The sequence below is a fragment of the Glossina fuscipes genome, unplaced genomic scaffold (genome assembly GCF_014805625.2).
Source record: "Glossina fuscipes isolate IAEA_lab_2018 unplaced genomic scaffold, Yale_Gfus_2 61, whole genome shotgun sequence".
NCBI lineage: Eukaryota > Metazoa > Arthropoda > Insecta > Diptera > Glossinidae > Glossina > Glossina fuscipes.
The window spans coordinates 398,159-413,634 of NW_023998433.1; the positions used below are offsets into that span (position 1 = coordinate 398,159).

General features: G+C 35.6%; 1 protein-coding gene across 1 annotated transcript in view; it reads left to right on the top strand.

Annotated features, from left to right (window-relative positions):
• The window catches only part of LOC119637899 (staphylococcal nuclease domain-containing protein 1-like), a 3,713-nt gene extending 3,622 nt beyond the window's left edge, over positions 1–91 (top strand). Inside the window, exon 4 of the mRNA XM_038034340.1 lies at positions 62–91. Coding sequence (XP_037890268.1) covers positions 62–91 — 30 coding nt within the window. The remainder of the gene's footprint in view (positions 1–61) is intronic.
• The last annotated feature ends 15,385 nt before the right edge of the window (positions 92–15,476 follow it).

Genomic DNA, 15,476 nt, shown 5'->3' on the forward strand with positions numbered 1-15,476 from the left:
AATTATGAAAGTTTTAAATATTCGCATTAATATGAAGTTTTATATTTGGGTTACTCTACAGAAAAATAAATTGAAAAGCGTTTATAACTGAACCAGTCTCTTATGAGTAGTCCCAATAAATCTTTAAAAACTTACAGAAATAAAATAAAAATTAAATTATTGCACAAACGTAAATCAAATATTATTTGTGCAATGCTGCAAATCCACATATTCTTTCAGAAGCGTTTGTGTACCATCATCAAGAACCGTCATATCCAAACAGAAGATTTTTAACTGCGATTCGTGAGTTGAGAATAATTTGAATAAGAATTTTCATATATAAAGTTGATTCTATATTACTATTTCACTCAATCAATTTCTTCAGTTGTCATTCCCCTTTTAATTGGGCTATGGGAAATAATAGTTATTAGTTATCTCATGAAAGAGTTTCATACGATAAAATGTATTTATTTCTGGTTAAAGATTTATATACCCATCTTAAGCCCTCAACGCAACGATTGTCATAGGCGATTGACACAATGACAGGTTATTCCTATCCATTCAAAATATTTCCTTCCGCGAAGAGAAAGAGAAGTATGCTGTAAACTCTCTTGAGTGTACCAACAATTACTAGAAGGTAAATTTTCCACTAATAATCTTACCTCTAACAACACAAGAAGCATTATCAACGAAGTGAATAAAATATTAACCAAAAAAAATTTCCACCAAATCTCCTTCAACCTACACAGACTAATATTCCAAAATGGGAAATCACTTCTCTAACACTGGCTTACAGACCAATAAGTCAAGCCATTATTCCCCCTTAAACTGTAACCTACTACAACAATCACAAGTTCACAGAGATGGAGGAACTTCTGGGCAAAATTTTTAATTTTTTCTCTTGGGAACTCAGTGAAGACCACTTTAAAAATCTTCCTGCTAAAATGTTCGCCCTTAAATCATCCTACGATCTGCTTCTACAAGGTGCATCTAACCCTCCCGTAAGTAAAAATGAAGTGCTTCTTGCAACACAATATCCAAAGTTTTCGGCGCAATGATCACTCTGTGGACTTTTAGCTTAACTTCAATGCTATAGAGTTCGCTATCTTTAGTGAAATTTTCTTATTCGACGAGAATGTGCGTGATTTGAAAGTTGGAAACTATAATTTGGTACATAAATTCCCCGCCGATGGTTATGGACGTGTAGCCATCCTTATTAAAAAAGGAATCGTTTTTAAGCAAATCCATATAAGTCTTCTGTAGACATATTCACTTTGTCAAATCATCATCTCTCACGCCTAATCTTACAATAGCCATCCTGTCACTTCAAACGAAATACTCCTATTCAGATTTTTCGCAGTGAAACACAACGGCTTTGTGACTTCCTTGAAGGTTTTCAAAACATAATTCTTGCTGGCGATTTAAATTCGAGACGTTCTCAGTTTCGCGATACAGTTCCGAGCAACAGGTGCAAAACCCTCTGCGATGTTATGAGTTTTCGTAGTTTCTATTGTCTTAACAAAACCATGCCAACCTTCCTCCACTCTAATGTTGCTTCCTTGACTGGTAATGCTTTAGAACAAACTTTCTGAAAATCAAATAGCGTTGATTTTCAATAGAAAGTCAGGATAGAAGTTCACCTATGGAATAGTCATTATATTTCAATTATGTTTCACACTTATATCAATTCTTCCTCAAGAATCGATGGTTTTATTTTTTGTCGTAATGCTTGCTTTAGACGTCAACAAAGCATATGATTGTGTTGGTCTTGGTAAATTTGAAAAGATCCTAGGAAATTTTGAAATTCTATTACACTTTAGACTCTCCAATTCTAGTTATGCGCTTGGATTCAGTTGAAGTCCGCGGAGGATAGCTGTTTGCGCCCCATCCTTTTCAACGTATACACTGCCAGTTTACATCGGTTTCAGAACAACAGAAGCCATATATTTGAATATCCACACCATTTCTTAATTGTCATGTCATCAAGTAAATGTCATCAAACTTATGACCAATTTCTGAAACGCACTTCACCCAAAAAAACTTTAAATGTATAAATCCTTAGTTCCATCAAAACTGGAATATGCCTATTCCATTTCATATAACTCTGCGGATTGCATAATCAAAAAGATACAGACTTTTCAAAGAGAGTCTATTTTCCAACTGTGTAGAAACTTTTAAAAGTGAAAATCTCTAGATCTTCGCTCTTCGAATGGGTGGTCTCCAGATATTATGAAGCCTCTAGCGGCTATATCAGCTGCTACCAGAAATTTATTCACATTTTCGATCTGAATATTCTCAAGTCTATATATATATCTAATTCTAAAAGGAATTTATCTCACTCAAGTCTTCGAGCCGTATATTTGCAAAAATTAAATTCCTACCTAGAAAATGACTTGATAATATATGCCACAAACAGTTGGATAAGTTTGGACAGTTCGAATATACTGAATTACTCCTAGGTAAATTCAAAGTCTCAAATAAAACTATTTTCCAATTTTATTGAACTTCTTGCTACCAAACGACCTGTTGCTTTTGCTAAAGCCAACAACATAAAAAAATTTGTTATCTTTTCTGACAGTAAATCGGCCTTGATGTTAATCATCGTTTAATTCGTTTAATTCGGAAAAACATCATACATCATACATACAGGATCGTTTTTCTTATAAAATTCATCCTTTCCTGACCTTTGACCCTCTGCCGTATGGCAAATTTACAACATGGGAAAGTATAATACTTTGCAGACTCATGACCAATCATACATATGACAATAAAAATGATCAAGGCGACTTCCTCTGATATCTGTGAAGAATGCAACACAGCAGTCAGTCGAGCATTTAATTTTTGAATGAAGAAGAACACCCTTACACAACGTTTCGCCTTTTTTAACTTATACATAAATCCGCCTGAGTGGCCGAGTAGGCAAGAGTCTCGACTAGCAAGTCAATAGTCGTGGGTTCAAACCTCAAGTGCGGTAGAGTTTTTTAATAAAAGCCGATAGCCCTAGATGCTAGTGCTTTAAGACTTTAGTCTTAGAATTTATTCTCTGGCTAAATTTATAATAATAATAATAATAATAACTTATACAATGATTTATATGAAATTTTTCGTGCTAGCGATTATACACATCTCAAACAACTGACTGCATTTACCAAATCTGCTGATTTCTTTTTAAATCTCTTTTTTTCTCACTATTTTAAAAAACAAAAATACAACCTAAACTTATAATTCTTTTTTCCGAAAAACTCATTCGGAATTCGACAGCATCTTATTGACTATCTATACATCTTCGCCGCTGAACACAGGAAATCGCATCTACCAGACATTCGATCCTCCGGCTTCGTGCGGAAATTTATTTAACTGCTATTCTCAATCTCATAACCAATGGAGCAATTCAGCAGAAAAGTTCCTTCATCTCAAGTTACTGGTATATAAGCCTCCCAATCTGTAGGCTTTATACATTTCGTTCTAACATACCAAAAAAAAATAACAAAATTGTTTACTTACAAAAGAAAAATTTAATGTGTGAAAAGTAAGCAAATTAATTGTAAAGAAAATATATAAAAACTGATCAACTGGACATATTAGTCTTATCATAAACTGGTCTAATACATTTTCCTGAATAAACCAAAATAATAAGGTAAGTAAAATGTTGTTATTAAATAGTACAGTAAAGTTGGAAAATCTATACACATCATGTGGAATGGTTTCTTTCCTTATATTATGTCATCTGACAGTAGAGGAACAGCGAGAATGGCGGAAAAGGAATCGTGTAAGACGTAGAAGGACTTTTCAGAACACTTCAAATCCTCTTACGTTACCCGAAAATCTGTCAGTAAATGATTTTATACAGTCGTCAACAACGTAAATTAAAATGTTTATGTATATTATGTTATATGTAGATTTTTGCAAAAGTTTCGCGTATCAAAAGGGGTTTTTGAATATATTTTAGGGAGAATTGGTGTGAGTAATGGCATAGGAAAAACATATGTGCCTCCAGTGAGCCATTTATCTGTTATCTTAAAGTTGTTGGGCTCCAGAAGCTATTAGTAGCTGGCGGCTGGCGATTTTTACTTAAGCGTTACGTTTTTTGTATCAGAAATAAGACAAGAAATAGAAAAAAATTTGCGCGGAATGGGTTCAATGTGGTATTAAGGCCAAAACGAAAAAGTGACTCTATAGAAAATTTGGTATTCCTGGTGATAAGTAACTTCTTGCGTTTTTCTTCTTGTTATGACACGTAGCGCTATAATAAACGAAGATTTAAATATTTCTGATATTCATTGAAGTCATTGGATCCTGTAACTTGTTGCGATGGACAACATCTGCGCTGCCCGCTCTTGATTTTGTATTTATTTTTCGTTGTATCGTTAGCTACTCTTAACATGCTCCCTAAGCAAATTCAATATATCAAACTTTTTTGTGCTTTCCTCATGGGATGAATACGTTGTAATTATATGGTTACAAGTATTTTAAAAGATGAAAATTAATTCGTGCACTTACTTTCGTGTCTTACTTGGTATTTCATTCTCGACGTCATAATCTATCACATAAACATCTAAATATATATAAATATAAAAACCGTCGAGTAAGGCCTCGAATGCAAAAGTTCTTGTTGGTACGCCAAACGCAGACAACTATACTGTATACTAAGCCAATAATATTTGTGGCTTATATGTCGAGATAAAAAACAGTAGTAATTATGAGCAAGAAATATGAATAAATCACAAAACAAAAACTGCGGCCATGATAACTAAAGCCGAAATGTTATGTGTAATGTTTTGTTGAGTTGTTGAAAGTGATGTAAAACTAGTGTTCGAAACTTTGACTGAAAAAGTGAATGCTATAAAGATAAACTATTATCTTTATTATGCTTGAAAAATAAAGAAAAGATGATTGGGGTTTTCTAATAAAGCAAGCCAGTTTATAAAGATGACGTACATTTTTCTCCGCAAACAGATCGAGGAGGCCACCTTATAACAAACAACGTTTTTAAGACCATAATAGCTACCTTAGTAGCGTGTCCGATAGCAAGCAATTCAATAAAATTCGAGGAAAGTTCCTCTGCAATTTCGATTTTATGTAATATTTTAGACAGATGTTTCACTGCCGAGGAGCTAGATACATTATGTCCAACCGTCAGTGGCATATATATCCTAGCCGTTGTTGTTATAAAGAAGACGCTTTTCTTGACTTAAGAAGTATTGACATTTTGCTTCAAGATAGAGATTTATTCAAGGACGTTCGTGAAGAATCTACATTTATTGATAACAAAATTCCAGACAGGAATTGAATTTAGCTTGTAAGGGAGTTTTTGATAATAAAATGTGTAGCTGCAAAAGACAGTATCGCTGATAGATATATCTTTCTAGAAAAAGGAAGAATTGATTACCTTGAACTTAATTAACTCCTTAGCAATACAAAAAAGCGCTGCTTCGGCAACGGGTAATTCACCAGAAATGACATTGAGAATATGTTGAGTATTTGAGAGGTTCAGTCTAGTACTATGTTTTAAGATTCCATTTTGAAATGTTTGCATACATTTCTCAATATATTTTGTAAAATGACAAGATAGGCATATTCAAATTTAGACTTGACTAAAGCTTTGTACAATGTCAAAGCCTTTTTGGAAAGCAAAAGTGACATGATAGTCATGAGTTTGACATTACATCCAGACTGATAGTCTTTGAAGGCTTTATCATAATGCGCATGAAGGGTAAGGGTGTCATTTAAAATTCTACCAAGAAATCGAAGAGATTTTATCTGATTAACTTTAGTTCCCTTGATAAAGAGCCTAATTTCGCGTTTAGAACCTTTAGCAAAATAAATAACATTTGTTTTTCTAGAGTTAGAATATAAATTAAGATCAGCACATGCATCGTGGCTCAAGCAACTGCCTTGTGGAATACCACCGTATTGACGTTATAAACACACGCTTGGATAAAAAGTTTAGCATCCATAGACGTATTTGAAGAGGAATTGAAAAGTTTAAAAGAATACCAACCTTCATCAAGTTAACACAATCATAGGCTTTGCTGATGTCCAAGGAGGACATAACAACCGATTCACCAGCTTTCTTTAGACTGGCATTAACGCTATAACTGAAAAAAAGAAAAAGGAAAGGTTTGGCAGCCTCGGAAAAAAACGACAAGCGGCGCGTAGGAATAAGAGAAAAAGAAACTTGGGGGACCCTAAAAGGAAAGAAAAGAGTTTTTTTTTTGATAATGGCATAGAGTGGTTTTGTTGGATTTTACTTTTGTGGATTTTTAGCGTAATTTTTAAAGAAAATCTTTGAAGTGTTCCTTCGATTTATCAACGGAATCATTCCAAATATTGTAATGAATTCTTGCCGAAAGTGGCATGTGATTTTCAAAGCCATCTTTAACCGTGATATTAAGCAATTATAATGAAATCTAAAGAAACAAATTTCACTTCCATGCGACCCATTTTTCGCTGGAATTAATCCGATTGATTTAATGAAATCTTGCCGACTGTGGCGCATGCATAAAGACTTGTAACTCAGTGGTAAAACAACAACAAAATCTGCAAATCATTTGTGGTTGCGATATGATCGTTTTGGTTCTACACTGACACGTTTTGTTTTGAGAAGAAGAAAAAAGATAGCGCTCTGCAGATTCTTCTAGCGTGCCAATTCTTTGTTCGTTGGGAGAGTTTAAAATAATCCTAGTTTGGTGGTCCCATCGTGACTTACGAAAGGATAGCTATTGTGTTGAGTCGTTCAAGGAAACGATAACCGGATTTCCCCAAATCTTTTAATAACGAAAAGGGCCCGAAGCAAAAAGGTAAAAAATATAAGAAGGACGGAAATTAAATCGTCCGGCGTAATGCCCGGAGCACACCGTCTCTAAGAGGGAAGCTATCCTTGGCTTATCTGACATGTATTAGTACCTCATTATTAATTCTACTTTTTTTACGATAATTCCAGCACTTATAATTACTCAAAGCACCTTTCAGCTGCATCGATGCGCATCGGCGTGGTTGGCGGTTTCAGTAAGTCATTTTATGTAATTAATTATTGACGCAGAGCGTGAATTGTATATCGGTAATTTTATACTAATTCGTATTAAGATAGTGATAAGCTTGGATACTAAATTTTCTTCCTTTTTTTCTTTGAAATTTGTGAATTGTAAATATGGAATTAAAACTGTGGATTACATTCATTGAAAGGGATAGCAAAGAAATGCGTTGTTATTAAAGGTAACATTACTGGTAACACTTCCGGCGGGAGGCGGAGAAGCGAGGTGGAGGCTAGGTGGTCAGGGCATGGGTTAGACTGGTTTAAAGCTTTTTTTTCTGATTTCACAATAAGCATGGTTTTACTCTAAAATAAGGAAATATCGTAGCGAGGCAAGTGCCTAACACGTCTCTGTATATCCGATACTTGGACACCCCCCATCCGACGAGCCAGGACGGAAAACATGCGAAGAACGATGAGAATTAGACGACTACATCCGTGTTTAGGTAGTGCATGCGAAAAGTTACAACGCACATATTCGTAGATTTGGGTTTTTTTTCTGTCGACCTGGAATATGGTTCCCAATTTTCAAGAAAACCACTAGTCTCTCCTTAACCATGAGGTTAACAATCTTTATGAACACAGATATCAGCGAAATGGGTCTGAAGTTATTTAAATCATTTAAGTTTTTATCTGCTTCAGAAAGTGGACCAACTTTGATATATCGCAAATCTAAGGGCATAAAATTAAAAGACCAGTAGTTATTAATTGCATACAACAGTATAGTTAAGCTTCGCCCAGAGAATGCTCTGATCATATCATACTTAACTCCATCACAACTTGCTGCTGTAGCTCTTTTTCTGGAATGTAAAACATACATTAACCAACGTATTAAGAAGGGTGTGTTGGTGACACTACCAAAACGAATTGAAGGTATTGTAATCTGACTGACATTTGGAATATAGTTCTTGTGCGTATCTAAGTATTTTTTGTTATCATGGTCATTCCATATAGCACAACCATTTATTTTTGACTAAAATGTCGATGATCATTTATATAATTCCAGAAAAAACGCGAGCTGCAATTGCCATAGCACAGTTTAATCATGACAGCTCTATGTGTCTTTTTCGCCTTTCTTACTGTGGACATTCATTCTTTCAGTATTTTTATATATTTATTGAAGTTGGATGAATTGGCGTATTTATTCATTTTGTTCGTTGCAGCTTGATATTTGCGAAAAAGTATTGACAGGGAAGAGTTTCACCAAGATTTAGGTGAGAAGGACTCAATATCAGAAAAGTCGGTACTAGCAGACTTGATGGTCTTGTCTTTTTTGTTCGAGAGCTGATCGTCATATAAACACTGTCTAGCATTGAAGTCTCCAGCTAGAATCACATTTTGTTCATCGAACAGTTTGTACATCAACACTGGATGCATGATGCTATGAAAAGATTCGGATAATAATGTTAATAGCAGAATTGTGGAATACATCTGAAATTTACAACTTTCTTTACTAGTATACTAACACCACGATAGCTGTCATCACAACAGTCGATGGCTGAAGTATAATTAAAAATTTTAACTTCAATAAAATTATCTTCAGAAAAACTTCATTTAAGATGCAAAAATCAATATTATTCGAGTTCAAGTAAAAATCTAAATATGATAAATAAAATCGGTATGCCACAGGATTTACTCGAAGTACTGGACACATAATCGCAGCAAGAATTAGAACAAATAAAAATTATTTCTCCAAATTCATTAATTAGAATCTGAGGGATCATCGAGCGTATATGTTCTTTAATCGTAGAGATAAACCTTTTTGGATCCGAAGAACGCAAATCGTTGTTAGAAATCACCCTTAATAACTGTTTTGTTTTCTTTTAAGCCATTAATATTAAAACCTTTAAGATATTCATAAAAAAAAAGTTCAGAGAAGATATTCACGCGTTTTCCGTCAGCATTTTCACAGATTTCAACAAATGCAAAGAAATAGCGTGCGTAGCGTAATCGTATAAGTTAATTTCAGAATCTGGAATGCCCTTGGCATCCAAATCAGAAGCCTTATCTACAACCTGATTGTAAAGTACAGATGGACCACCAGATGAGAAAGTTAATTCAGCACCATATTCAGCCATCCCCAATCTCTTGTTCTTATCAATGCTATTCACAAAATAATCCCCAAATTCATTTACATTTGCAATAATCTAATCAGACCCTGACTTCATACGGAGACGGACTAATGTGGTATTAGCCGTGATGGATCCTATCCCGGGAAACACTTACCAAAAATCTAGAAGTAAAAAAGAAAAAGAAGCTCTTTAATAGTTTTTTTTTTTTTTAAGGAGCTTATGAGATTGTATTTTAACACACAAGCATAATTTTTCACTTGAAACTGAAATCATTAAAGAATTATATCAAATACTATTAGTTTTTGTCGTTGTTAAATTTCTCCAAATTGACATAAGCGAAGTTTTTTTTTTCTTTTTCCACTAGCACAAAAAAGACGCGTCAGAAAAAATTTTCAGCTGCCGTTTGCTAATATATGTCGTCTTTCGAATGTTGATTGTGAAGTGAATATTATATATTTGTGATCAAAATTGCCTGTAGTTTCCAACATATTCGCATTTTAGAAAATTCCCCGTCCATCCCGTGTAATATGTATAAGTATTCGCGCCGTTTCAAAAAGCTTTACAATATTTAATGTGATTTTTTTCATTTTTCCTGTTAAAAATGCTTAGTATTTCACTTCATTTTATTTGGCCAAAATTTTTACATGTTTTTTTTTTTTTTTTTTTTTTGTTTGTTTAGAGATGGATTAGACCAGTTAAGTTAATGTTAGATCCATAATCCAGAAACGAAGTTGAGAGCGATTGATGAAAAAATTTAAGCATAGGTAGACTGATGTGGCAGAGTGTTCGCAATGAGAGGCTCTGTTCCGCTGTCAATCCATAAATCACCATACTTGGTACTGTACTGTCAAGATCCGGCTAATAATGCCGATAAAAGAAAAAGTGTAGGCGATTCGTGATTGTAATAGAAATACTAAATGTAAAATTAGAATGAAAACTCAGCTGATTTGATAAAGGCAGTCAGTTGCTTCAAATGCCTAAAGTTACCAGCACGAAAAATTTCATATAGATTGTTATACAGGTTAAATATACTGAAAGATTGTCTAAAGATGTCAAACCTCCTGCACTCAAAAATAAGGTGCTCGGCAGACTCAGTAATATTGCAATCCTCACAGATGTCAGAGGAGGAGACTTTGATCATTTTAAAATAGACCTTGTCGTAGGTGTGATTACTCATAAGACGGTGAAGAACTTTAAATTCCCATGTTGTGAATTTTCCTTTAGGTAGAAGCGTGGGTGTCAAAAAAGGGTAAATTTTGTAGAACAGCCGGTCACTTTTTTCTCTAGCTAAAACATGATACTCATTTTTCCATTCTTTTATGATGAGTTTTTTGACTAGCAGAAAAGTTTCGCTGGGGGGATAGTTTATGGACAAAACTGTACCATCGAACCTAGCTTGACGCGCATGGAAGTCAGCTTTTTCATTGATACTAAAACCGCAGTGACCTGGGATCCAGATGATGTGGCATTTTTCAATACTTGGGTCTTTTAAAAGGTTGTAGATATCGAAGACATACTTATTGAATGGGTCTTTGTTCTTGATTAAAATTAGAGCAGATTTGCTGTCAGAGAAAACTACAAATTTTTTCAGCTTAATTTCAGATGCGTGGATGATTGCTTGTCTGATGGCCAGAAGTTCAATGAAAGTGGATGATAGTTCTTGTAGAACTTTGAATTTTCCTATAAGTAAATTTGGGTATTCAATAATTGAAAAACTAGAGATGTCCGAATTGATAGATCCATCCGTTGCGTATATTTTGAAGTTATTTTCGACGAAGTGGTTAAGTTTTTGCAGACAAGCGATTCGAAGACAAGACCCTGATCGATTTTTTTTTGAGTTGGTGATTGAATTAAGTAAGTTTAATTCAACTACGCATTTATCATGAATAATATTATTCCAGGAGGGTATTGAGTTAACTTTATTGAAGATGTTACTGAATTTTTTGAAGCAGTTAGAGTAACTACTGATGACATGATTGTGTCTGGAAGCGACCTCGTCAAAGAAGGCAGGTTTGAAGATTTTTACCTTGAGAAGTTCTTTTGCAGTTACAAGATAAATTCTCTTAGCAATGGGGAGTTCATAAGAGATGGAACGTAAAATTGATGTTGGTGTTGAGGGGGACAAACCGGTACAACGTCTTAGGATTGAGTGTTGAAAGGTTTATATTTTTTTTTAATGTATACGCAGGAGCGTTACACGATGTAGAGTAGGGATATTCAATTTTGGATCTAACAATAGATTTGTAAACGTTTAATGCTTTCCTAGGTGGGAGTCCGGTGTGAATGTTGGTCAGAAGTTTGATGACGTTTGAGCCTGTGTTGCAATTTTCGAGGCTATCCTTGTAATGCTCATGCGTGGTTAGACTTGAGTTTATTATTCTGCCCAAAAATTTAAAAGAGGAAGACGGACTGATTTTTATACCATTGATTGTAATGTAAAAAATTTTTTTAGGACCCTTAGCAAAGCGAATGACTTTTGATTTTTCCGGGTTGAAAGTTAGATTTAAGTCTGCACAAAGTTTGTGAAAAAGATTGGCTTTGGTGTCGAGGTTACGGGCTGCTTCCATTAATGATTTTCCAGCAGAAATGATGAGGAAATCGTCAGCATATTGAAATAAATGGGTAGAATTGTCCTGTAATTGATGTAAACCGGGTGTGTATAAATTGAAGAGAACTGGGCTGAGACAGCTACCTTGAGGTAAGCCTCCACAAACTTCGACTGTATGTGAATCTAATACGAGAGTTCTCGAGGAAAGAAAGTTGAGAACCCAATGCCTATTTTGTGGCGGGATTTTAAAATCAGATAGAATTTGGTCCAGTTTCGCTAAGTTTACACAGTCGTAAGCTTTATTAATGTCTAAGCAAAGCATGACTACCTGGTTTCCATTTGCTTTTTCATTTGCAATTGTGAAAAGGACTTCATTAAGGCACATACCGGTGGAGATATTTTTTTGGTAAGCAAAGGACCTTGACGGGAGAAGGTGTGAGTGATTCAGGAATTTTGTTAGTCTTTCTTTAATCATTTGGTTGGTAATTTTTAGAAGAACAGGCAAGAGGGATATGGGTCTGAAGTTGGTGAATATCTCAAGATCTTTTCCGGGTTTAGGAATGGGCACTATTTTAATTGTACGCCAAACGGTGGGAAACGAGTTGGTCATCCAGCGCTCATTTATAGCAGATAGCAGGGTTAGAAGGCTTGGCATGGGAAGGACCTTTATCATTTCATATTTGATTCCGTCATGGCCTGCTGCTGTGGACGTCTTTTTCGACTTAAGGACGTGCATGAGTTCATCAAGGGAGAATGGAGAGATGTTTTCCATCCGAGAGTTAAGTAAGGAGGTTTGGAGACCACATGTCGAGGGAACTTGAGCTTTCAGCCATTCAAGGTAGGATTTGTTGTTGAGATCATCCCAAATGGGGTGTTTGTATTTCTTTTTTGTGGTGCGATGACCATTTAAAAATTTCCAGAATGGCTTTGTATTGCTATTTGAGCATAGTTCTTCGATAACGAGGGCTCGATGGCATCTTTTGGCTTTTCTAATCGATTTCTTCCATTCTTTATGTGATAACTTGAAATCTTCAAAATTAGAAATATTGGGGTATTTGGAAAATTTTTGTTTAGCAGCCTGTAATCTACGGAACTGTGAAGTGAGCAGCTCGTTCCACCAAGGATTTGGTGAGTAGGAATTCGAGATTTGGATGTCGGATTTGGCGTTAATTATTTCTTGTTGAAATGGGCACTGGATAGATTCGACCTGTGGCTCAAGACATACGTGAATAAGATTATTTAGGAGTTTTTTCCTCGAGATAAAGTCATTTATCTTGTACGAGGTAATAGAGGTGGCATTAAAGAGAATAGGAAGGTGGTGGCTGTTTCCCAGGAAAATTTCTTTTTTAACCTCCCGTTTGAATGTGAGATGGGTTGCGTTAGTGAAAGTAAGATCCAACACGCTACCACAATTGTTGGTCGTAGAGTGAAAATAGGTTGGTGAATTATCATTCAGACAATAGAAGTTACTAGCTTTAATAATTTCTTGCAAGGCTTTGCCTTTATTGTTTGACACGGAGTCACCAAAGCAAGGGTGTCTTGCATTGAAATCTCCTGCAATTATGACATTGTGGAAACTATTGAGCATATCACAGAGACGATTAAAGTCATCCCGGAAAGATTGAATGGGGATGTTGGGCTTGAAATAGCAAGCAGCAATGACGATATTAGGTTTTAGACAAGAGGTTTTGATAATGACAATGTCAGCAGTCGATTTAAATGGGATTTGTTTGAAGGATATGCCTTTTCTGGCAAGGATGGCAACACCTCCATAGCCGTCACTTCTACATTTATAAGCGGAGTTGTAATTTGAGATTTTGAGATCGGAAATTTTTTCATCGGACAGAAAGATTTCACTCAAGATGGTGAAATCAGTACGGTTGGAATTTATGAAAAAATCAAGAGAATGGGCATTACGCCTGAAGCTTTGTATGTTATACTGTAGGAAGGACGTCATGAGAAATGTTAGAACATGATAGGGCCGACCCAGATGTACCTTGTTTTAAAAGATCAAATTTTGATTTAAGGGAACTTATTTCTGTTTGGATGGTTTTAAGCATGTCTTCTTGAGAAGAGATGGAGAGAATCCTGAAAATCTTTTCCAGAATTATCTCCATTTCAATGGATTTGTGGTAATTGATGAAAGTATGCTTTTCAGGGGGTGGGGTAGGTTTTTTTGGCTCCTGCGACTTGTTACTGTAAGTCGAGGGCGTCTTGAGAGACATTCTATGCAAGGACTTGGGAATACTTGTTTTATTTTTTAAAACTGCATTGAAGTTTTTGTTAATTAAAATATTATTTGTATCAATAGTAGGGTCTCTGATATTGTTAGGAGCATTGCTGTCCTTCATTGCTGGGAAGTTTACGTCATAATTTTCAAGTAAATTGTATGGGTTGTTAGAGAATTTCTCTTTGTATTCTCTAAAAGATAAGTTCTGGATGGTTAAAATTTTTTTTAAATTTTCCGCTTTCTTTCTTTTTGGACACTCTCGAAATGTTACGTTGTGGTCCAGCGACCCGCAACCTAGACGTTTGATTGAGAGGCATGAGTCCGTAGGACAGGCCGGTGACTTGCCACAGTTCAGGCATCTGCTTTCCTCACTTTTGCAGAATTTGGCGATGTGACCAAATCGGCCGCAATTATAGCAGAGTCTGACGGAAGGAATGAAGTAGTCAACTGGAATATTGCAATAGTTGAATTTTATACTCTTGGGAATTAGTTTACCCTTGAAACCAATTTTTAGGCTGTTTGTTGGGATGAACATTTCTCTGTCTGCAGGGTCTCTTCTGAGGATTCTTGTAACAGAAATGATTTCAATATCAGAGGTAGCTGAGTTGAGAAAGTCCTCTTCCTTAATTGAAGGTGGAATGTTTTTTACGATCCCAAATTTTTCTGTGAAAATTCTAGGGATGTAGGCCTTGCAAGACTTTGGACCAAAATCATTGTTTATTATAAAGTTGTTGGCATCAACCGCAGTGGCAATGATGGTTTTGATATTAATCAAACCATCCAATTTGAGATCTTTGATGTGTTCGAAAAAAAATAAATCTGAGTTAAGGCGAAAAAGTTTCTCTAGGTTATTGTTAAATACTTCAATGAATACGTAGCACTCACCGGTCGTGTCGTCACTATAACGATTTGGACTAGTTGGGTCAGAGCTCTTTCCTTTTATGGGACTACGATTATTGTTACTGTTCACAGAGCTGTCTTTATTGGGAGGCCTATTCCTAGAGGGAGCGATCGGGGACTTTAAGGAGGTGATATTGATATCCTCAGTCAAGTCTTTTACAGATGAATTGTTTTTATCAGAGATGATCTTTTTGAGACCTTCGTTCTGGGCTGTGATTTTTCTTTTAAATGAACCCTTGCTATGCGTGATTCGAACAAAATTTTCGAAATCATCATCGTTTGATAACATGTTTGAGAGCCTCACCCCCTTGAGGGGCGGGCGACTTTTAGGTTTCGTGCTAGATTAAAGGCAAGAGAAAAGGATCAACTGACTTACCGAGAAAAGAAGGGATATGGAAATCAGCCGTTTTTGGTGGAACCGACAGAGACAGAGAAGAACAAAGCCTTGTAAGTTAAAGCAGTTTTAAGAATTTGACAGGAATCGCCGCTACTTGATGTCCAATGTACAGGTGAGTTGACGAAGTGAGTCTTGTCAGGACGAGGTTGAAGACAGCAGGTGGTGCTGCGCAATTTGCGGAGAAGCACAAGGACGTCGAAGCCTTTGTTGATTTTGTTTAAATGCCGCAACTTCACTATATATATTTTCACTACTTCAAGAGTTTTCAGAAAAAAAAAAGAGGAGAATTTTTTCTTTTTCAAGAATTTTCTGCAAGA